The 22713-nt window shown below is 52.9% G+C and overlaps 2 protein-coding genes across 2 annotated transcripts in view; both read right to left on the bottom strand.

The window, feature by feature from the left end:
- Positions 1 to 22713, bottom strand: part of LOC144247628 (uncharacterized) — a 643963-nt gene that overhangs the window by 381321 nt on the left and 239929 nt on the right. The gene's annotated exons all lie outside the window — the stretch shown is intronic.
- Positions 20087 to 21019, bottom strand: LOC144247657 (olfactory receptor 14J1-like). The gene has a single exon (XM_077788967.1). The coding sequence runs from the start codon at positions 21017 to 21019 to the stop codon at positions 20087 to 20089; it is 933 nt and encodes a 310-aa protein (XP_077645093.1).

Raw genomic sequence — 22713 nt, 5'->3', positions numbered from 1 at the left:
TTCCCACCTCCTCACTACACTAAGAATTTAATGCTAGTGATGATAATCATCAAGTGGTGACCAAGAGAGATATTTAACATGTAAGTCTGCAGGCACTGAAGTTCACACTACAGACTAAATGAAAAAATGCCTCAAACCTACTCATCAAAGAGTCTAACTGTTGGCACATTTGTACATGTGCATTTATTCAATAAAACTCATAATTAGTTGTAATGTTTAGGCTGAATACTAATTTCGCACCAAGATCCAGGTGGCACTGAATTTTAATGTTAAGAGGGACTGGAACATACTACATTCTTTATAATGATTTACATTGACAGTTCACCTTTACTGCTTATGTCACAGCCCTCAGGTATCCAGCTGACACTACAGACTGTCTTTCTCAGGTTCAACACCTACACAAACAGAGAGATGGCCTCCCAACACATCTGCATAGGTAAGATGGGTAAAACGAGAGAAAAATTTCCTTTTCTGATTGTCCAAGATTGGAGCACCAAGATGTTTCTTATTACCATCTGAGTAGGAGCTGCCTCTGGGCAGTTTTCCTTAACTCCTGTTAATGGCCCATCAATGTCTTGCCTCATGGCTCAGAGACACTCTCCAGGAGACAGTTCTGTTCAACAGGTGATCAAGGACACACCTCGTGACTCAGAATAACATCAGCCAATTGTGAGATGCTCCAGCCAGGGGGGAGCAGCTAGGCATTCCCACCTGGATAAAACCGGGACTTTCTAGACAGAGAGGCAGTCTTTCCACAGGTTTCCAAGAAGACACAGCAACCACATCTACCAATCCAAGAGAACTGCAGCCACTCCAATTTGGACTGCTACCAGCATGCTGGCCAGAGGGGTGTTAGGTTGTATTCTGACTTTGTCAGTGGTCTTCTTTTTGTATTATTGCAGATATTTTTGGGTTTTTTTCTCTTTTCCCAATACATTGTATTTCTGACTTACAGTCTCTCACTGGTTTTTCTTTCAAACCAGAACATTGATACAAAATAAAGAGGAAAGCTGGCAGTCCTCACCCAGAGCTCTGCAGAAGGCTCTGTGGGGAGAGCACCTGATGTTATTGAAGCTGTGTGTTCAGCCCAGAGCCCTGGAAAGATGGGATTGGCCTGGCTGCCTCAGCCTGTTTGGCGCTGGCTCTTGCGCCTTTCTGGCCCTGCTGGTACAGCACTCACTGCTTGCCCAGCTTCCCTGCCATGTGTTGTACATGTTCCTGACCCATAAATCCTGTGAGACTATTGCTGATGGAATAGGGAGGAGTCACACTTTGAAAGAATCCTCTTCAGTTCCCCTTTGTTTGAACAGAGGTAATTCAACAAGTCTATCCACAAATGCTGGAAGATATCCTCCAGTTCTGCCCATGGAGATGCAAATGGCCCTGAGCAGCACAAGGGCTTTGGCAGGAAGGCCACTCCTTTCCAGGATTTCCCCAGGAGCCCCGGGTCAGTCTTTTCTTCTCTGTGCTCCCCTCTGGCTCCATTGCTACGCTGCCTCCAGATCATGAATGTGGCAGGGACAGCCAAGCAAACCACCGTGCATGTGTGACAATGGATCTTTCCTCCAGCTCCCACAAAGGCCATGCCAGACACTCCTGTCTGGCTTCCAGGTCTGCAATTTCCTCCTCCAAGTGCAGCTGATGCTGCCGAAGGGTTACCTCCTGCTCCTTCATCCTCTGGGCAATTCCTTTGTCGTCCTCAGGAGAAATCCCATTTTTTCCAGGGGGCTGGTTGATGCTGACAATGGCCATCAGCACCAGGTACCTATGGAAGATTCCTTCAGCCATGGCTGATCCTTCCCTGAAAGACAAAGAAAGGAAGACAGAGCCAAGATCCAGACTATATTGCCTCGGGAAGAGACAGGAAAGAGGCTCGCCCCTGGCAGGAAGGCTCTGGCCAGCCCTGCAGAAAGGCTGGAGGCCAGAGGTGCCCCTCAGGGCTCACCTGCTGCTGCCAGTTCCAGTCCAGCTGCCCAAAGAGGCTCCATGAGTATGTGATAAGGAGGAAGAGGAGGAAGTGTGAGACACAGGGACACAAACCTGAGCAGCTGGGTCTGAGGAGAAAGAAGCTCAGCATTGTAGATGGCAGGAGAAACCAAGCCCAGTCCCCCAAGCAGGAGGAGGAGAGGAAGGGCGCCCAAGCTGGCTGCAGGTAGACAATGGAGACCTTGCCCAGATGTTCCCAAATGGGCTGGGGGGAGGGAATACACGGCCTTGCTTTCCAGCTGCTCCCACCACTTCTGTCCCTGCCACTGACTTGAGACAAAGCCTGATGAAATCCTGCTCAGCATGGGCAAATGAGACCTTGAAGGGCTTAGTGTCAGGTCAAGGCTTCCTTTCCCTCCCAAAGCCTTCCCTTGGCAGCCTTGGGCAGGGGATTCATCCTCCCTCCCTCGCTCCTTCCCACAGACCTGCTCTGAACCACTCCATGGGCACTTTCCATTCTCTGTGTCTGTCCTCAAGTGCTTTGCCAGCCTAGGTCAGTCCTGGCTCTGTCCTGAGCTCCCAGGAGCTCACAGGCTGAGATGGCAATGCTCAGCCACACCAGGGCACTGCCCCTGCCAGCAGCACCTCCAACAGCAGCAGCAGCAGCAGCAGCAGCAGCAGCAGCTGCAGTCGCCTCTCAGCTGTTGGTGCCCCTGCACTGCAGCCCCTCCCGCTGGCACCAACGTTCCCCTGTGACCTTGGAGACAGTCCTGAATCCATCCATGGGGTCACAGAGCCATGGAATCCCAGAGTTCCAGGTTCCTGTAATCCTAGAGTCATTGAATCCTGAGAACCACACTCAGAGGAGGAGGAGGGGGAGGAGGACGAGGACGAGGATGATGAGGAGGAGGAGGATGAGGAGGAGGACAAAGAGGAGGTGGAAAATGAGGAGGAGGAATAGGAGGAGGAAGAGAGAGAACAAGGACAAAGAGGATGATGAGGAGGATGAGGAGGAAGAGGAGGAGAACGAGGAGGCGGAGGAGGAGGAGGAGGAGGAGGAGGAGGAGGAGGAGGAGGAGGAGGAGGAGGAGGAGGGGGAGGAAAAGGATGAAGAAGAGGAGAACAAGGAGGACACGGAGGAGGATGACAAGGAGGAGAATAATGAGGAGGAGGAGGAGGAGGGGGAGGAAAAGGATGAAGAAGAGGAGAACAAGGAGGACACGGAGGAGGATGACAAGGAGGAGAATAATGAGGAGGAGGAGGAGGAGGACAAGGATGAAGAGGACCAGGAGGAGAAGGACAAGGAGGATGCGGAAAAGCAGGATGGGGAGGACGAGGAGGAAGTGGAGGAGGAAGATGAGGAGGAGGAGAAAGAGGAGAATGAGGATGAGGAAGAGGACGATGAGGAGTAGGAGGAGGATAAGGATGAGGAGGATGAGGAGGAGGATGATGAGGATGAGGAAAAGGACAATGATGAGGAGGACAAGGAGGATGAGGAGGACAAGGAGGACAAGGAGGAGGAGGACGAGGATGAGGAAAAGGACAAGGATGAGCAGGACAAGGAGGATGAGGAGGACAAGGAGGACAAGGAGGAGGAGGACGAGGAAGATGAGGAGGAGGAGGAATAGGAGAAGGAAGAGGAGGAGAATGAGGATGTGGAGGAGGATGATGAGGACGAGGAGGATAAGGATGAGCAGGACAAGGAGGACGAGGATGAGGAGAAGAAGGAGGAGGAGGAGTAGGAGGACAAGTAAATGGAGGAGGAGGATGAGGAGGAGCAAGAGGACAAGGAGGATGAGGAAGACCAGTAGGAGGAGGACGAAGAGGAGGAGGAGGAGAAGGAGGAGGAGGAGGAGGAGGACGAGGAGGAGGAGGCGGAGAAGGGGTTGTTCAAAGAGCAGTTAAAGAATGAGTGCTGGGAACCTGTCCCCATGGAGAACCCATCTCCAGATGTGCTCCATGCCCTTAACAATGGCCCCTGGGGAAATGGAAACCCCCTGGCTGTGCACGGCTGCTCCCAGTGTGCAAATACAGCCCTGGGCAGTGATACTGGGACTGCCTGGGAAATTATTCTGGGTGTGATGGCCCTGGCAGGGCCAGCCCAGAGGCTGCAGAACTGGACCTTCATCCACTGGAATTAGTTAGGATAAATCAGAAGCAAAGGAGAGTTAACAATGCAGGAACAGGAATCCAGATTCCTCCAGGACACTTTGGTAACTGCTCTCTGGAGCTTGGCCTTGCAAAGTGCTCATGTCATAGGAGGAGGAACTGATGCAGATTATCAAGGAGAAATTGAAGTAATTTGGTTAAAGAATAGTGAACAAGATGGGATTATTCAACCCCATGACAGGGTAGCACAATTATTGATATTGTCAGGGTTTAAAACAATTAGGAAAAAAGGAGATCCACCTCAAATCACTGCTGTTGGTGGAGATAAAGGGTTTGGATCCAGCAGTGCTAATAATGGAGCCAGAGTGTGGCTCCAGAGGCCAAAAGGCCTCCCGAGGCAGCTGAAGGAACAGCTCCTGGGAAGGACAGCAGTGTTTGAATCCTGAAACCTGGGCAGGAACGATGGGAATGTGTCCCTGCAGCCAAGTGCTCTGTGTGAGAACAAGTAGATATCACAGGAGATTGTTTTACACATCCTGCCAGACCAAATCCCCCTGTTTGCCCCAGTGAAAACTCGTGACCTGGACTCCATTCTAGGATGGAGCCAGGGCCAGGCTCTTGTACTGCCAAAGGTGTATCCCTTGAAGGCCTTTTAATAAATACCTGCTTTATTCCTTTAACACTGCCTAGCTCTGTTCTAGGCAGCCTCTCAAGGCATCACCACCAAACCAAGGGAACACAGACCAGGTCTGGCTGGCTGGGCCTCCTGGGGACCACCTGACCACCTTGGCATGTCGAGGGCTGCTTCTCATCTGTCCTGAGGCACTGGGGCTCTGGGCTTTCCTTCCGATGGGAGAGAACTCTCCTTCTCCTCCGTGGGCCATGGCCAAAACCGGGATTCATCCTCCAAGACAGTACATCCAAGGATTGCTGCTAAGTGAAAGATGCAGGACAGACAGGTCTGGCTGCCCTTGGCTTCTAAGGGGTCATCTCTCATCTGCTTTCCAAACATTGGGGCTTGGTGCTTTCCTTCTCATGAATGGAATTGTCCTTCTTCTCAAGGTGACTGTGGTCAAAATAGAGATTCCTCCTCCCAGATTCCCTATATCCAATGATTCCTCCATGACAAAAGCTGCCAGGAAGAACAGGTCTGGTGGCTGAGCCTCCCAGGAGCCACCTCTTTCTGCTTCTGCCTTTGAAACACTTGGGCTCTGTGCTTTCCTTCCTATGGAAAAGAAAGGTCCTTCTTATCTACGCAGGAATGGCTGGAATTTGTTGTCCACCTCCCAAATTCCCTATATCCAAGGGTTGCTCCCAGGCAAAAGTTACCAGAACAGAGAGATCTGGCTGACCTTAGGCCTCTGGTGTCCGCCTTTCATCTGTCCCTCAAACACCGGTGTTCTGTCCATTCCTTCCTTTGGAAAAAACACATCATTCTACTCCATGTGTGAAAGTGAGATTCCACCTCTAAAATTCCTTATATCCAAGGGTTGCTTCCAGCCAAAATCTGCCAGTACCATAAAGTCTGGCTGGCCTTGGCTTCTGCTGGCTGCCCCTGCCACACTGGGGCTCGGTTCTTTCCTTCCCATGGAGATCACTGTGACACTGTGGGCACCTCATGGAACCAAGGGGATCATTGTGGCACCACTGGAGCCCATGGAACCAAGGGGCCATGGTGACACCGCGGGGCTTCATGGACCCAGAGACCATTATGACTCTGTGGGGCCTGTTGGAACCGTGGAGACCATTCCCACCCTTCAGGGCCTGGTGTCACCAAGGGGACATTGTGACACCTCAGGGCCTCCTGGAAGCCAGGGACCATTGGGACACTGTGGGGCCCCATGGAAGCGAGGGAACATGGAACAGGTCTAGCTGACTTGGCCTGCCAGGGGCCACCTGACAGGTCTGGCTGACCTTGGAATGTCAAGGGCTGCCTCTCATCAGCTCCTGGAGCACTGGAGCTCTGTGCTTTCCTTTGTATGGAAAAGAACAGTCTTTCTTTTCAGATGCCCATTGCCAAAACTGACACTCTGCCTAAAAAATTTCTGATATTCAAGGGTCTCTCTCAGAACAAAATCTGGCAGCTCTGGCTGGCTTTGTCCTCTTGTGGTCACCTCTCATCTGCCCCTAAAATAGTGACACTCTGTTCCTTCATTCCTATGACAAACAACTGGTATTCATGTCCCGGAACCATGGCCAAAATTAGAATTGGCTAATGAGCCTGGCTGGGCTAACGGAACCATCTGCAGCCCCGGGCAGATATTGACTCTGCCAGTGCTGCCATCCTCCCTCCAGTGAGAGAAAAGGACACAGGGCAGGCACACAGAGGAGCAGCATGGACACACAGAGGTCACTGAAGAGGAAGTTGAGTCCCAGATTGGAGGGATGAGGAGATGCCTTGATCTTAGGGCTGAAATCCTCTGGTAAAGCTATGGAGAAGGATGTCATTGATACATCAGACTCTCTTTTAAGGGAAAATTATGGGGAGATTACTTGTTCAGCAAAGGCCTCCATGCTAAAGTAAGCAAAGATTGAAGTAGCTGTGATCCCATGAGAAGTTTGAACAGAGAAACAGAGTAAAGTGATGAGACCCTGTGTCCTCAGGGAGAGAAGACCTCTGTTCCCAGAGATGAAGATGATTTCAGAAATAGATGAAGAGAACATTTACTCTTAAACAGATCATCTTGAAACTAATACCTCATAAATGGACATGGCCCCTAAACACAGCTGTGGGAAAACTGAAAAAATGGAAGGGACTTCATGAAGGCAGATTCTTCCAGATAGCTGCTATTCATGGTAATGAAAAGACATGAGATAACTATTTTATTGTGGAGAAGTCTCCATAACATTAACAAGAAGGACTTCTCTCCCTAAGTGAACTGAAGAAAGACTATTATAGAGGTAGAAAACTGACTGAAAATGTTAGGTTTTGTCTCTTTACATTGTCAGTAAGAAAAAAGATTTTGTAGAGAGAGGGGATGGGTTCTGAAAGTTTTGTTCTGATCCTTATTACTCTTGCTTTTAGTTACTGTTAATAAACTTTTCTTTATACTCTTAAAGCTTGAGGCCACTTTGCCTTTCTCCTAATCCTACCTCACAGCAGGAAATGAGTAAGTATATTCTAGAGAGTGCACTGGTAATTAGCCAGCACTGAACCTACCACACTAATTGAAGCATTGGCCGAAAAATCTCAAAATGTTGAACCAAAACCACTACAGAAACTTCCTGATGAACTGGGCAAGAGCAGAGGGAAATTAAGGCAGAAGCATGGTTTTTCAGGACTTGCTTGATCCTAATGAGCCCCGTGGTGCATTTGGAGCTAAGACCTGGAACCTCAGGGCCTGAGAGGAAATTGCAAAAACTTTTCCCAGAGTCAAAGTCAGAAGAAGACACCAAAGTTTTTCAAGGCAGTTGAAGGGATCATCAAAGGAATGTTTGAACATTTACAGAGACTCCAGAACTGTGACTTTGGGTGGTCAGTGTCTCTGCTGGGAGCCTCCCAAAGGGCCTTCAGCCACTCCTCAGCCCTGGGCAGCAGCAGCAGCATCACCTCTGCAGGTGGGGTAACAAGCCCATCCAGTCCGTCACCTTCTCTCAGCCACAAGGAATCCTTTGCCTCTCACATCTCTCAGTGCCAAATTCTGAGTGCAGCAGGAATGCTGGGGATTTCTGACCTCAGAGAGCCAGCAATGGTGTGTGGGTAGGAAAAACATTCCCTACATATTTTCCCTGCTGTCCATGTCCTCCAGACATGGTAGTGCAGATGGTACCAAACCCTTCTGCAGTATGAGCAATTCCCCTGACAACTCCTGAATATCCAGCCTTGTCCCTCTGCCACATGGCCACAAACCCATGGCAGTAGGGCAGGGATGGCTCCTTGAGTGCCCCCACACACAGGCCTGGCTGCTCCTGGCACACTCAGCCAGCACAACTGGAGCTCAGGCAGGGACCTGGGTGAAGGTTTTCCCAGAGCAGGAACAAGGGTGGGTGAGTCCCAGCAGGACAGCCTGCAGGGAATGGCCCAGGTTTGGCTCCAAGCATCCTCTCCTGACTTGTCCCTGTCCTTTCTCCATGAACAGGTGCCCATGTGCAGCCACAGCAAATGTCCAACAGCAGCTCCATCAGCCACTTCCTCCTGCTGGCACTGGCAGACACGCGGCAGCTGCAGCTCCTGCACTTCTGCCTCTTCCTGGGCATCTCCCTGGCTGCCCTCCTGGGCAACGGCCTCATCATCAGCGCCGTAGCCTGCGGCCACCACCTGCACACGCCCATGTTCTTCTTCCTGCTCAACCTGGCCCTCAGCGACCTGGGCTCCATCTGCACCACTGTCCCCAAAGCCATGCACAATTCCCTCTGGAACACCAGGAACATCTACACAGGATGTGCTGCACAGGTCTTGTTCTTCATGTTCTTCATCTCAGCAGAGTATTTCCTCCTGACCATCATGTGCTAAGACCGCTACATGTCCATCTGCAAACCCCTGCACTATGGGACCCTCCTGGGCAGCAGAGCTTGTGCCCACATGGCAGCAGCTGCCTGGGCCAGTGCCTTTCTCTATTCACTGCTGCACACAGCCAATACATTTTCCCTGCCCCTGTGCCATGGCAATGTCCTGGGCCAGTTCTTCTGTGAAATACCCCAGATCCTCAAGCTCTCCTGCTCCAAATACTACCTCAGGGAACTTGGGCTTCTTGCTGTTAGTGTGTGTGTAGGACTCAGATGTTTTGTGTTCATTGTTTTCTCCTATGTGCAGATCTTCAGGGCTGTGCTGAGGATCCCCTCTGAGCAGGGACAGCACAAAGCCTTTTCTACCTGCCTCCCTCACCTGGCTGTGGTCTCCTTGTTCCTCAGCACTGCAGCGTTTGGCAATCTCAAGCCCCCCTCCATGTCCTCCCCATCCCTGGATCTGGCCCTGTCAGTTCTGTACTCAGTGATGCCTCCAGCCCTGAACCCCCTCATCTACAGCCTGAGGAACCAGGAGCTCAAGGCTGCACTGTGGAGACTGATGAGAGGAAGGTTTCAGGAACATTAAACTGCTGTCCAATTTCTGCAAATAACCTGTAATAAAAGTAATCTGTGATGCTTCTTATTGGTTTCATTTTGGAGGTTCTTTTTCTTTGTTTTATTTCTTAATCTTGTCCACAAAGGAAAGCCATTCCATGTGCCATTTCTCATTTTGCTTCTTTCCACCTTCCTTGTGCCCACAGACTGTGTCAATGAGGGGCTGCGCTCTCAGTGGCTTTAAAGGAACTAAAGGATCTCTCAGCAGAGTTTTCTGCAGAGATGTGCTTTTGTTGACTTCTCTGGAGCTGCAGCAGCATTGTCTGTGTGCAGAGCTGGGGCAGATCAGTGCTGGCACAGCAGCTCTGCTCCTGCTGGCCACACCATTCCTGATCCAGGCCAGGAGCCATTGGCCTTCTTGGCCACCTGGGCACACTGCTGGCTCATGTCCAGCCTGCTGTCCATCAGTCCCTGCAGGTCCCTTTGTGCCTGGCTGCTGTCCAGCCCCTCTCTCCCCAGCCTGTAGCACTGCAGGGGTTGTTGTGGCCAAAGTGCAGGACCCGGCACTTGGACTTGTTAAACCTCACCTTGTTGGATTTGGGCCCTGGATCCAGCCTGGCCAGGGCCCTGTGCAGAGCCCTCCTACCCTCCAGCAGACCAACACTCCCAGCCAACTTGGTGTCCCCAGGGTTCCATGAGGCCCCAGAGTGTCCCAATGGTCTCCATGATTCCATGAGGCCTCCCAGTGTCACAATGTCCCTTTGGTTCCATGGGACCCCTTGGTATCACAAAGTCCCTTGGATCCTTGGGCCCTGCAGTGTCACAATGTCACCGTGGTCCCCCAAGGCCCTGCAGTGTCACAGTGGATCCTTGGTTCCATGATGTCTGGCAGGGCAGCAATGCTCTCCTTGCTCCCACAGTGTCACAAAGGCCTCTTGGTCCCAAGGGACACTGTCAGTCTGTGGTGGTGGCGGGCACAACTTTCCCTGGGAGTGTTTTGTGCTCACGGGTAGGAGCCACGGGAGCCCAGCACACACACAAGCACACACACACACACATGGAGCTGCTCAGCAGTGAGGACACGGGAGGACCCAGGCATGGAGCTCCAGCGAGGGTTTATCTGGCGGTCAAGGGGTCTGGGGGTTAAAGACAAAGGAGGGTTTAGGGTATAAATACAGGAACAGAGGGGGTTGAGGAGAGCATCAGGGATGTCAGGGTTTAGGGGTGGTACACAGGAAAAGGGACTAATAGGGAATGCCAGGGTGGATAGGCGGGGACATAAAGCAATGAGAAGACAGGGAAGGGAGAACTTGCTAGAACATGAACATATGAGGGTAAAAAGGTTAGGAAAGGCCAACAGGCCAATTTGGAGGACAGATCTGGGACAAATTAACACAGTGCTGCAGAGTACCATGGGGGAAGCTTCTGTCCTCACCCTGAGCTGTGAGGAATGCCCAGAGCCTAAGGTGCATCTCTCCAGGGCATTGCTGTTGCCCTCTCCCCAGTAAGCTCACAGGCCTCCACACACACACACTGGAGATGTCTGGGGCCATTCATCATTTCTCTGCTCTCAGCACCGAGGCAATGGACTCTGGCACAGCACTGAGCTCATGCCTGTGGCAACCACCCCTGGCCATGGGGCTCCATGGAACTGCTTTCAGGAGACCCCCCAAGAGTTTGGGAGTGCCCCAAAACTGCTTCAGGAATGTGAGATACCCCAGCATCTCTTCATGAATGTAGACTATTCAAAAACTCACTCAGTAACGGGTTCCCCCTATCTTAATCATCCCCAAACTTTGGCTGTCTATTCCAGACCCCACCCCACCTCCCCAATGCCAACCCCAACTCATCCCACCCATTCTGGACATCAAGACCTCTTCCCAGGCTGTACTTCCCCCATTTCACACCTCCCAAACCCCATCCCACCCATCCCGCCCCACCCAATGCCCATCCTGATTTGCATCCCACTTTGCCCAATCTCCTTGCAACCTAATTTCACCCTGAGATGCAGTGGAAGCAAGTAGTTTTGGGGTGGGATTCAGTAGTTTTTAGTGGCACTGAGTGGTTTTGAGCTGACAGATCTGTCCCTCTCACCTTTGGAGTGCCAAGAAATAAAGACAACTAAACCAAATACGCTCAACACCCCCATTTCCTCACAGATATCTCCTGGAATTGAAGATTCCCCAAAACACAAGTAAAATGTGAGGCTTTAGATGCCTTTGATGAATTTGTTGATTTTTACCACAATTTTCTGTGTTTTGAATGGAGGAAGAGAAAAGATAACTGGAGCAAAAATAAAAGGAACACCAGCCAATTCCCTTGTGTATCACAGGGAATGTGGTCACCAGGGCTCTGACCAGGGCGGGTCCTCTGATGGGGATGGAGCTGGAGCAGCACACGAAGCTCTTCCTGCAGGCGGGGTTCTCGCAGGGCTTCCTTTACTGGTGCCTCCGCTGGTGCTGGATAAAGAACGAGCGGTCTGAGAAGCTCTTCCCACACAGGAGACACTCGTAGGGCCTCTCCCCAGTGTGGATGGGCCAGTGGGTGACAAGGGCAGAGCTGCAGCTGAAGCCCTTCCCACACTCCCTACACTGTGAGGCCTGTGAGACCAAGGGACCATTGTGACACTGTGAGGTCTCATGGAATCCTGGAGAGCACTGTGACATTGCTGGGCCTCATGGAACCAAGGAGACTGTAGTGACACTGTGTGACTCCAGGGAATGTCGGGATCATTGTGACACTGAGAAGCCCCATCAAACCAAGGGTCCATTGTGACACCACGGGGCTTCATGGAACCATGGAGACCATTATGACTCTTTGGGGTGTCATGGGACCAAGGGACCATTGTGACACGGTGAGACCCCAGGGAGCCAAAGGTCCATTGTGACATTGGAAGGCCTCATGGAGTCATAGAGACACCATGAAGAGACTTCACAGCCTCATGGAACCAAGGGGCCATTGTGACACTGTGGGGCACTTTGGAACCAAGGAGACCATTGTGACACTGAGGGGACTCATGGGATCATGGAGACCATTGGGACACTATGAGGCCCCATGGAATAAGCAAATCATTGTGACACTGTGATGTGGCTGCAACTCTCTGGCCACAGAGCTGCAGGCACAACTTTCCCAGGCATCATCCTGGGGAAGGCTGTGAGAAGCTCAGAGAAAAGATTGAGAAATAATTCTTACCTTCACTTGCTGCACCTGCTGTTGCGAACATGTGGAATGTGTTATGGAGATTTGTTACCAAAAGGTGATGTCTTAAATGGCCAGTGGTGCTGTTGTTTGCATTCAAGGACCAATCTGTTCTGAGTGCATTGGACTGTCTGTAAGCACAATGAGTTTGTCTGAATAAGTATAGTATAGTATAGTATAGTATAGTATAGTATAGTATAGTATAGTATAGTATAATATAATAAAGCAGTTGATCAGCCTTCTGGAATGATAAAGTCAATGCTAATTATCACCACGATGGGGATATTATGCTACAATACTGTGAGGCCTCACGGCACCAGTGAGACCATTGTGACTATGGGGGGTCCCCACAGAACCAAGGGGACCATTGTGACACTGTGGGGCCTCGTGAAACCAAGAGGCCTTTGTGGCACTGCAGGGCTGCAGGGAACCAAAGGTCCATTGTGACACTGCAGGGCCTCGTGTCATCAGTGTTCTATTGTGACCCTGTGGAGCCAAAGGAGATCATTGTGACATCGCAAAACCCCAGGGCCCAAAGATCCATTGTGACATTGTGGCCTCATGGAACAGAGGAGTCACGTGCCATTGTGGGGCCTCAAGGAACCATGGAGACCAATGTGACACTTGAGGGTCCCATGGAACCAAAGGTCCATTGTGACACTGCAGGGCCTCGCGTCATCAGTGTTCCATTGTGACACTGTGGAGCCAAAGGAGACCATTGTGACATCACAAACCCCCAGGGTCCAAAGGTCCATTGTGACATTGCGGCCTCATAGAACAGAGGAGTCACGTGTCATTATGGGGCCTGAGAAACCACGGAGACCCCTGGGACACTGCGGGGCCCCAGGGAACCAAGGGAACACGGAACAGGTCTGGCTGGTTTGGCCTCCAGGGGCTGCCTGACAGCTTGGCACCTGCAGGGTCTCTTCTCATCTGCTATTGAAGCACTGGGGCTCGGGGTTTCCTTCCTATGGAAAAGAACTCTCCTTCTCCTCTAGGCACACATGGCCAGAATTGGGATTTCACCTCCATTTCCTTATATCCAGGGATTGTTCCCATGGACATATTGCCAGGACAAATCTGGCAGGAAGTTGTTTGGAAAGGGTCACTGCTTATCTGCCTCCAAAACACGGGGGAAGGCTCCACACTTTCCTTCCTTTGGGAAAGAACTGTCCTGCTTCTCCAGGTGCCATGGCCAAAATTGAGATTGTCTCCAAAGACTGCCCCTGGACAAAATCTGCCATTCCTGACAAGTCTGCCTGGCCTTGACCTAGTGAGGCTCTCACCTGCCTTCCAAACACTGGGGCTCTGTGCTTTCCTTCCTATGGAAAAGAACTGTCCTTCTCCTGCAGGTGCCAATGGCCATATTGGGATTTCACCTCCAATGTTGACTATTGTGACAGACTGGAGGAGATTACTGGCTGGAAATATTTCATGTGTGGGGGAGGAAGGGGCAGGTCCAGCCTTGCCCTATCCTGGAACCCCAGCACTGCCCTGCCCTGGAACCCCAATCCCCCCAGAGCCTCTATCCCAGCCCAGCAGTGTCTGCCAGTTCCTGGCACAGCACAGGCAATGCTCCACAGCCACCTCTGGAGCCCCAGCCCAGCTCCTGAGTGACCAAATGACCCCAAGTCCCACCTGGGGGAAGGGCCCAGGAAGACCAAGGAGTATTTAAGGCTGACTGCAAGGCAAGCACACATCTTGACCCTACCTCCTCTTGGAATTTCCATCTGAACATTGCTGGAATCCAGGAGTTGGTAACTGAGTGTGTGCTCCTCTGTATCTTCTTGTTCTCTCTTTTTGTATCTATTTCTTCTATTTCTGTACTTATGCAAATATTGATTAACTTTAAATTGAACAGGCTTAAAGTTTGTGAGGTTGAATGGGCCAAGTCAATACTTTGAGAAGTTTTTTTTTGTTGATTGAATGCCATATTAAAATGTTTGCCAAAGTTTCTCTGATTTTCTAGATTTCCCAGTAAAGGCTGTTTTGTTGTTTAGAGCTCCTGAGAAACTCTTGATAGTATTGCTCCAGTGCATCCAACTCAGAGGACACAAATTATTGTCATTCCTTTTAAATGTCTCCATGAGAGAGTTTTTTAGTGGGTGGGGGTCAGGGCTTGTGTGTCCTGCTTGGCACAGCCCAGGCAGGGCTTTCACAGCCCCATCCCACACTCCATTTCCCACCTGGAGCTGTGGTGCCTCTGAGTTCTGCTGCCCCAGCCCCAGGGACGCTCTCCTTGTCTGCCCATTCCCCCAGGGTCTCTGGGCAGGGATGGCCTCAGTGGGGGCTGCTGACATCCTCAGCAACTTGGAGGCTGCTGCTGAATTTTACTGCTCCAGAGGCTTCTTCAGCCTTCAGTTCTTCAGTTCAGGAATTCAGCGCCCCAGGGCTCATTAATATTCAGAACACCTTAACAAGCCAAGCCTCTGGGAATAATTTGATTTAAGCTTTCAAATCCTTTGTGGTTGACTAGGTGAATTCCATTAGTTTAGTTGAAATAAATGAATTTTATTTACACAGGGAGTGAGAAAACATTTTTTAGGTCCTGTTTTGATTTTTTAGTTAATACATTGATATGTGCAATCTCCAATTGAGACTGAATCCAACTACCTCCCCATGCAGTTGGAATAGATATGAATATCAAGACCCTTTATGGCTGACAATCCATCAGACTCTGTCCCTACCCCCACCCCACCATTTCCCCCATCCCAGCCCTGGCACTCAGAGCAGCCTTGTGCAAATCTGAGCTTCCTCCAGCCCAGGCTGCACCTGCAGGTTTCAGCTCCTTGGCTCCCATTCCCACCTGCTTTCCTTGGAGAAAGAGCTGCCCCAGACACAGAGGGATGTTCATTTATTGCCAGCCAAAAAAGCCTGGGGAAGGCACAGCTCCATCAAATGCAAAAGTCATTCCTCTGCTGGATATTAAACCCACTGTGCACAGCAGACAGTCTCAGAGCAATGGAAAACACCTTCTGTGCCCAGCACAGATCCCAAGGTCCCCCCAAACCCTCCCTGCCCCGATTCTTCCTAGATTTGCTCTTTGCACACATGAGTCACAGGCTGAAGTCCGGAGCTGCCTCCATGGCCAGAGGGAGGAAGAGAGGGAAAGTGGATGAAGAGCTCTCCTGTGCAGAGCCAAGGTCCAAGTGCAGCCCCTGCAGTGAGAACCACAACTCATCAAAGAGGAGAGCTGGAAACACCTGAAGGAAGAGGGAGAGGAAATAATAAACAGAATATTGGTGACACTAGTCAACAGGAAGATTAATATTTCTTCTCCTGCCACTTGCAGGGAATTCCTGTTTCTGGTGGGAAAACTTTGCCATTTCTTAAAAGTACTCAAACGACCCAGATAATAAAGATGTCCTTGAATATTATGAAACTAACAGGTATTAATACCTGCACCCTTTCCAGGCAGACATCAGCTGTGTGCCCATGAACAGACAGTGCCACTTGTGCCCTGAGGTGCTGAGATGGGATTGGATCTCTCAGAGAGGAGCTGAGGGAGGGCACAGCACCTTGCAAACTGCAGGTCCCTGCCAGCCCCGCAGGGCTCCTGTGCCATCAACATCTGCTCTGCTCCAGTCTGGAACAGGGCCCAGCACGGTGCCAGGATCATCAGAGAGCTGAGGTGTGTGCTGGAATCCCATGCCCTCCCCATGGCGCAGCAGCCCTGCATTTCCCTGCTCCAGCCTTGGTCTCCAGCACAGCCATGGAGGCTCTTTGGGCTCCTGAGTGTTCCTGCAGCCCCCAAGGGCAGCTGAGCTCTGCCTTGGGCACAGGCAGCCCTGGCCAGCGCAGGCCATGCTCAGCAATTCCTTGTCTGTGCCCGGCCTTGCTGCCAGCCCCGGCAGCGGCTGCGTGGCCCCTCTGTGGCCCTGTGCTGGCCCAGCCATGGCGCCACAGCCCCTGTGCAGCCCAGCCCAGGACAGGAGCATTGCGGCTGGGAACGGCCCCTGTGCCGTGGGGCCCTGGGCAGCCTTGGGGCTCTGTGCCCCATGGCCTCCCTGCTGGGCAGCCTCTGCCAGCTCCTGCCGAGCCCGTGGCACCTGTGGGGCTGCACAGACAGCCCTGCCCGGGCTCTGCCGGCCTCGGGGCCAGCAGAGAGGCGGCCAGGGCTGGCCATGGCCGGGAACAGGCCCTGAGCCCCGCAGGAGGATGGAGCTGGGCCACAGCCAAACTCAGCCCAGGGCAGAGCTGGGCTCAGCAGCCAGGGCCGCCCAGGGCTGGCACAGACAGAGGCTGGCGCTGACAAATGGCCTGGGCCCCTCCCTGCTCTGGCCATGCCCCAAGGGCACAGAGCAGCCTCCTCTCTCGGGCTCTTGCCTGTTTTCAATGCCTGCCCAGGCGCTGGCCCTGCCCCACAAGGCCTGGGCTGAGTCCTGCCCTGCCCGCTCAGCCAGGCTGAGATGGACACTGATGGTTCCTGTGCCAGGCTCTCCCAGCCCAGCCCAGCTCCCTGCCAGCTCTGCCAGCTGCCCTGAGCTCTGGGCAGCACCAAGGGCCTCTCCCCAGCACAGCCCAGCCGGCTCTGGCCCCACAGCTCTGCTCAGCCCAGGCTGCTCTGGGCACTGCCCCACGGCCTCAGCCCCTGCCAAGGGCACAGCAGCAGCTGCAGCTCAGCCAGGACTCAGCCCCACCATGGGGGAAGGGGCTTGGCCAAGGCCAAAGGAGCTCCCTGGCTGCCCTGCTCCCCTCTGCCTGAGGTGCTGAGAGCTCTGCAGCCCCTCCTGCCATCCCATCTGCCCAGGCCAGCACAAGAGCCCCGGCCCTGGGGCCCTCCAGAGCTGCTCCTGCTCCAGGCCCAGGGCCCATCCCAGAGCTGGGGCAGCCACAAAGCTGTGCCCATTTCTGCTCATTGCTGCTCTGATGGGGATGCATCCTCAGCCATTTGGAGTTTGATGATGAATTTTACTGCTCCAGAGGTCTCTTCCTTCTTTAGCCCTTCATTCAGGAATTCAGTGAGAAATGCTCATAAATATTTGTTCAAAATACCCAAACAAGAAAAACCTCTGGGAATAATTGGAGTTTTCAGTTATTCTGTGGTTAATTGAACAGATTATGGAAGTTTATTCAAAGTGAATATACTATATTGAAAACAATGCAGAGAGAATTGTTTTGTCCTGATAAGTTTTCTTTTCTTGTTTATTGATTGATATCAGCAATGTCCAATTAATACTGATCCCCAGAACCTTCTAATGCAGTCTAAAAATATATGAGAATCAAGACCCTTCATGTCTGATAATCAATAACACTTTGTCCCCACTCCCTCCCCACCATGTCCCTCATCAAATCCCTGACAATCCTATGGATCAGGAATGTTGTGGCCATCAGGAGCAGGGCACTGATTCTTCCCCTGTGCCTCCCACTGGTTGGGCAGCACCTTGAGTGCTGTGTCCAGCTCTGGGCCCCCAATTTAGGAAGGACATGGAGGGTCTGGAGTTTGTCCAAAGAAGGGCAACAAGGCTGATGAGGTGTCTGGAGTACAAGTCTTATGAGGAGTGGAGGTGGGGTTGTTGATCCTGATGACACTGCAGTGACTAAGGATCTTAGGGACTTTGTGACACCAAGGGGCCCCATGGAACCAAAGGGACATTGTGACACTGGGAGGCCTCATGGAATCATGGACACCATTGGGACACTCTGGGGCCTCATGGAACCCTGGTGGCACCAAGTTGGCTGGGAGTGCTAATCTGCTGGAGGGTAGAAGGGCTCTGCACAGGGCCCTGGACAGGCTGGATCCCGGGCCCAAATCCAACAAGGTGAGGTTTAACAAGTCCAAGTGCTGGGTCCTGCACTTTGGCCACAACAACCCCTGCAGTGCTACAGGCTGGGGAGAGAGGGGCTGGACAGCAGCCAGGCAGAAAGGGACCTGCAGGGACTGATGGACAGCAGGCTGGACATGAGCCAGCAGAGTGCCCAGGTGGCCAAGAAGGCCAATGGCTCCTGGTCTGGATCAGGAATGGTGTGGCCAGCAGGAGCAGGGCAGTGATTCTTCCCCTGTGCTGGGCACTGGTTAGGCAGCACCTCGAGTGCTGTGTCCAGTTCTGGGCCCCCAATTAAGGAAGGACATGAAGGGGATGGAGCATGTCCAGAGAAGGGCAACAAGGTTGGTGAGGTGTCTGGAGCACAAGTGCTGTGAGGAGCGGCTGAGGGAGCTGGTGTTGTTGATATTGGAGAAGAGGAGGCTCAGGGAAGAAAAGGTGGTGTCAGGGCACACATTGGACTTGATGATATCCAGGGTCTTTTCCAACCTTGCTGGTTCTGTGATTCTCTGAAACCACCCTTGGAGCAGCTGCAGGAGGAGCCCTGGGCCTCCTCTTCAGAAGCTCCAGCAGCCCAGGTCCCTCAGCTTCTCCTCACAGCCCCAAAGCCCATCCTGTCAGTCCTGCAGAGCCTCTGCAGCTCCTCCTCACTGCCCAGAACAGGGAGCCCCAGAGCCAGACACAGCAGCCCAGATGTGCACCCTGGCCTGGGGTGCCTCTGGCAGGGGAGCAGCACCAGGCACTGCAGGAGCCTGCAGACAATTCCTGCAGCACTTGTGGGATGATCCTGCTCCCCAAGGGACGTTCCCATGGTGCTGAGCCAGGAACTGCAATGGGGAGTGGGGCCAGAGAGGAAAGGGCAAACAGGGATGGGCTGTGTGCAGGGGAGGGAACAGGGGTGTGCAAGAGGAAGAAATCTGTGGCAGGAAGAGTAAAGAAAGCAAAGGTGAAGCCAAGGAAATGCTCAGGGCAGTTTGGGGGTGGCTGACAGGCAGCCCTGGCTCTGAGCAGCAGTGTCTGCAGTGGGACAGGAAACTCCCAGCTGATGGGAACAAACTTTCTGGCTGACTGCAGAGGCCAGGACAAAGCTGAGTGGTTTCCCTGGCATCCCCCAGCCCTTCCTGGCCCCAGGGCCTGATGGCATTTGTGCTGCCTCAGGTTCATGTCCCCACTGCACCAGCATGGGGGTGCTCCTGCCTGCTGTGTGCAATGCAAACGGGGGCTGCTGAGCCAGTGCTGCCGTGTCTGTGCCTGCAAGGATGCGGCACCTCTGTGAGCTGGGGGAGAGGCCAGGGCTGCAGAGGGGGATGTTGTTGGCAGCTCCATGAGGATGGTCTGGGACGCTGCCCTGGGCTGTGCAGCGCACTGGGGATGGATCAGCCCCTGCTCTGCTGCTCCTTCCCGTCTTCCCCAGGGCCCCTGCAGAGCATCAGCCATGCTGTTTGCCCCCAGCCTGCCCACGGCCAGCCTGGGGCTGCTCACGGGGGTTTTCTGTGCTGAGCATTGGCCTGGCCGTGTTCTTGAGACAGCCTGGGCAAGGAGCCTGGAGCCCCCAGGCCCTGGCCTGAGGCGTCAGCGCTGCCCCAGCAGTGCCCATGGCCTGTCCCTGCTGCAGCCCTGGCACTGCCACCCCCAGGACTGTGCCCGGCCCCGAGAGCACTCAGGCCCTGCAGCAACACCAGGGCCACCAGGACAGCGGGGCAGGGCCATGGGAGCAGCACTGGCAGCACCAAGTGCTGCTGCTCCTGGGCACAGCTGCTGTGCCAGCACTGATCTGCCCCAGCTCTGCACACAGACATTGCTGCTGCAGCTCCAGAGAAGGCAACCAAAGGGCATCTCTGCAGAAAACTCTGCTGGGAGATCCTTTAGTTCCTTGAAAGCCACTGAGAGCGCAGACTCTCATTGACACAGTCTGTGGCCACAGGGAAGGTGCAGAGAAACAAAATGAGAAATGGCACAAGCAAAGGCATTTCTTTGTTGATAACATTAAAAAGTAAAACAAAGGAAAAGCACCTTCAAAATGAAACCAACAAGAAGTATCAAAAATTACTTTTATTACAAGTGATTTGCAGAAATTGGCCAGGCGTTTAATGTCCCTGGAAGCATCCAGTCATCAGTCTCCTCACTGCAGCCTTGAGCTCCTGGTTCCTCAGGCTATAGATGACGGGGTTCAGGGCTGGAGAAACCACTGAGTACAGAACTGACAGGGCCAGATCCAGGGATTGGGAGGACATCGAGGGGGGCTTGAGATTGGCAAATGCTGCAGTGCTGAGGAACAGGGAGACCACGGCCAGGTGAGGGAGGCAAGTGGAAAAGGCTTTGTGCCGTCCCTGCTCAGAGGGGATCCTCAGCACAGCCCTGAAGATCTGCACATAAGAGAAAACAATGAACACAAAACAACCAAATGCCAAGCAGGCACTAACAGCAAGAAGCCCAAGTTCCCTGAGGTGGGATTTGGAGCAGGAGACCTTGAGGATCTGTGGGATTTCGCAGAAGAACTGGCCCAGGGCATTGCCATGGCACAGGGGCAGGGAAAATGTATTGGCTGTGTGCATGAGAGCATAGAGAAAGGCACTGGCCCAGGCAGCTGCTGCCATGAGGGCACAAGCTCTGCTGCCCAGGAGGGTCCCGTAGTGCAGGGGTTTGCAGATGGACACGTAGCGGTCGTAGCACATGATGGTCAGGAGGGAAAACTCTCCTGAGATGAAGAACGCAAAAAAATATAGTTGGGCAGCACATCCTGTGTAGGAGATGTTCCTGGTACCCCAGAGGGAATTGTGCATGGCTTTGGGGACAGTGGTGCAGATGGAGCCCAGGTCGCTGAGGGCCAGGTTGAGCAGGAAGAAGAACATGGGCGTGTGCAGGTGGTGGCCGCAGGCTACGGCGCTGATGATGAGGCCGTTGCCCAGGAGGGCAGCCAGGGAGATGCCCAGGAAGAGGCAGAAGTGCAGGAGCTGCAGCTGCCGCGTGTCTGCCAGTGCCAGCAGGAGGAAGTGGCTGATGGAGCTGCTGTTGGACATTTGCTGTGGCTGAACATGGGCACCTGTTCATGGAGAAAGGACAGTGAAGTGCTAGAGGAGATACCTGTAACCAAAATCAAAGACATTTCCCATACACTCTCCCCTGGAGCACACATAGACAGCCTTTTGTGTTCTACAGTTCTGGGGTTTTCTTCATAAACACCCTTATATCAGTCCTGGTGTTCCTGGAAATCAGAAACCTTCAGCATTTCTGCTGCACTCAGGGAGAGCAGAGCACATTATATGCGGCAAAGTGATGAGAGGAGAGTGAGGGGAGATGGTCTGATATTCTGATCTTTTTAGAATTTCTCTGGGCTTTGACCTTTCTCCCGAGGAGGATGATCAGCTTCCCACATTTTCCCTAAAAAACCCCCAGGTACAGCTGAGAGGAGATGGATCCACCACAGCCCAGCTCCACATTTGTAGCCAAGGACTCACATTGCTTATTTCACCAACCCAGTGGTATTTTCAGTGTCTCAAAACCTCTGCCTTTTCCCATCAATCTTATAACTCAGAGATGCTCTAGGACAGGTTTGCACCCTGGATTGAAGCTCCCTGCTTGGACTGAAATCCCAGGCACATTTCCAAGTGTCCTTCTGATGGCACTGGATGAAGGGAGGTGCAGCTCCTTCCCTGGCTGCACTGCCAGCACTGCCCAGAGCCGGGCACTGGGGACAGCTGTGTCACCCTGAGCCAGCTGTGCCCCCTGCCAGAGCCCCCAGTGCCGGGCAGCTGCTCCCAGCCCTGTGCTCTGCAGAGGGAACTGGGCCCGGGGCTGCAGAGCTGCCCCACGGCTCTGCTGCAGCTCTGCCTGCACAGGAGGGGCTGCACGCCTTGGAGCCCCGGCCCTGAGGGCAGAGGCTTGGCTGGGGCAGAGGAGGGAGGGGGCTTGTGCAGAGGGAGGGGCTGCACTGGAGGGGATCCTCTGGACATCTCTAAACTCTCCCTGGCTCAGCATTTCTGGGTTTTCTTTTCTCTCCTTCCCTGATCTTCTCTCTGCTTCCTGGAGATTTTCCTCCTGCAAGTGTTTCCCTGTGCCTGATCTCTCCCTGCCAGCACTCCCAGACCCCAAATCTCTGTGCACTCTCCTTGGCCTGACAGAACCCTGCCTGTTTGAGGGGCACTGGCTGGGGCAGGTTCTGTTTACAGCTTGGAGAAAGGACAGCTCAGACTGAGCCTGATGGCTCCAGCAAAGGTGATGCTGGTGCTGTCCATGGGCAGAGTGGCTGAAAGCACATTAGGGATCTCCTCTGAAGCTATTGATCACTAAAATAACAGTTCTAATGTCTCATGCGCTTGTCAAAATTCATAATCCACCATTAATATTAATCCCCCTTCCCTGCCACTCTCCAATAACAGGAAAGTGAATAAAAAGTCTTACAATATTTTCTCATTTTTATCAAAATCTTTGTCTTGGAAATATTCTATGAATGATCAGAACCCCTCAGCATGTCAGAGCTTCATGAGCATTTCACCTCCCCTCATCAGAAATACTCAGAGTTGTACTCACAGGGTCTGTGGGCATTGGCATGTTCCAGCTTTAGGAGATCACTCCAGGAGCTGCAGCTGCATTGTCCTGCAGCCAGAGGTTCCTGTGCCAAGGGCTGGCAGTGATTCTGCCCCAGGCACTTCTCAGCCCCTTCCCAGCCCTGACTGATTGAAGCTCTCTGTGCCTCTGTGCTGTGCCCGGGCTG

The sequence above is a fragment of the Lonchura striata genome, chromosome 29 (assembly GCF_046129695.1).
Source record: "Lonchura striata isolate bLonStr1 chromosome 29, bLonStr1.mat, whole genome shotgun sequence".
NCBI classification, from domain to species: domain Eukaryota; kingdom Metazoa; phylum Chordata; class Aves; order Passeriformes; family Estrildidae; genus Lonchura; species Lonchura striata.
Note: the sequence above shows the minus strand (reverse complement) of the source record. Positions and strands in the feature narration are given on the sequence as shown.

Bases quoted from the DNA above. Each gene is read 5' to 3' on its own strand.
- LOC144247657 (XM_077788967.1), bottom strand. From the start codon at position 21,019: ATGTCCAACAGCAGCTCCATCAGCCACTTCCTCCTGCTGGCACTGGCA.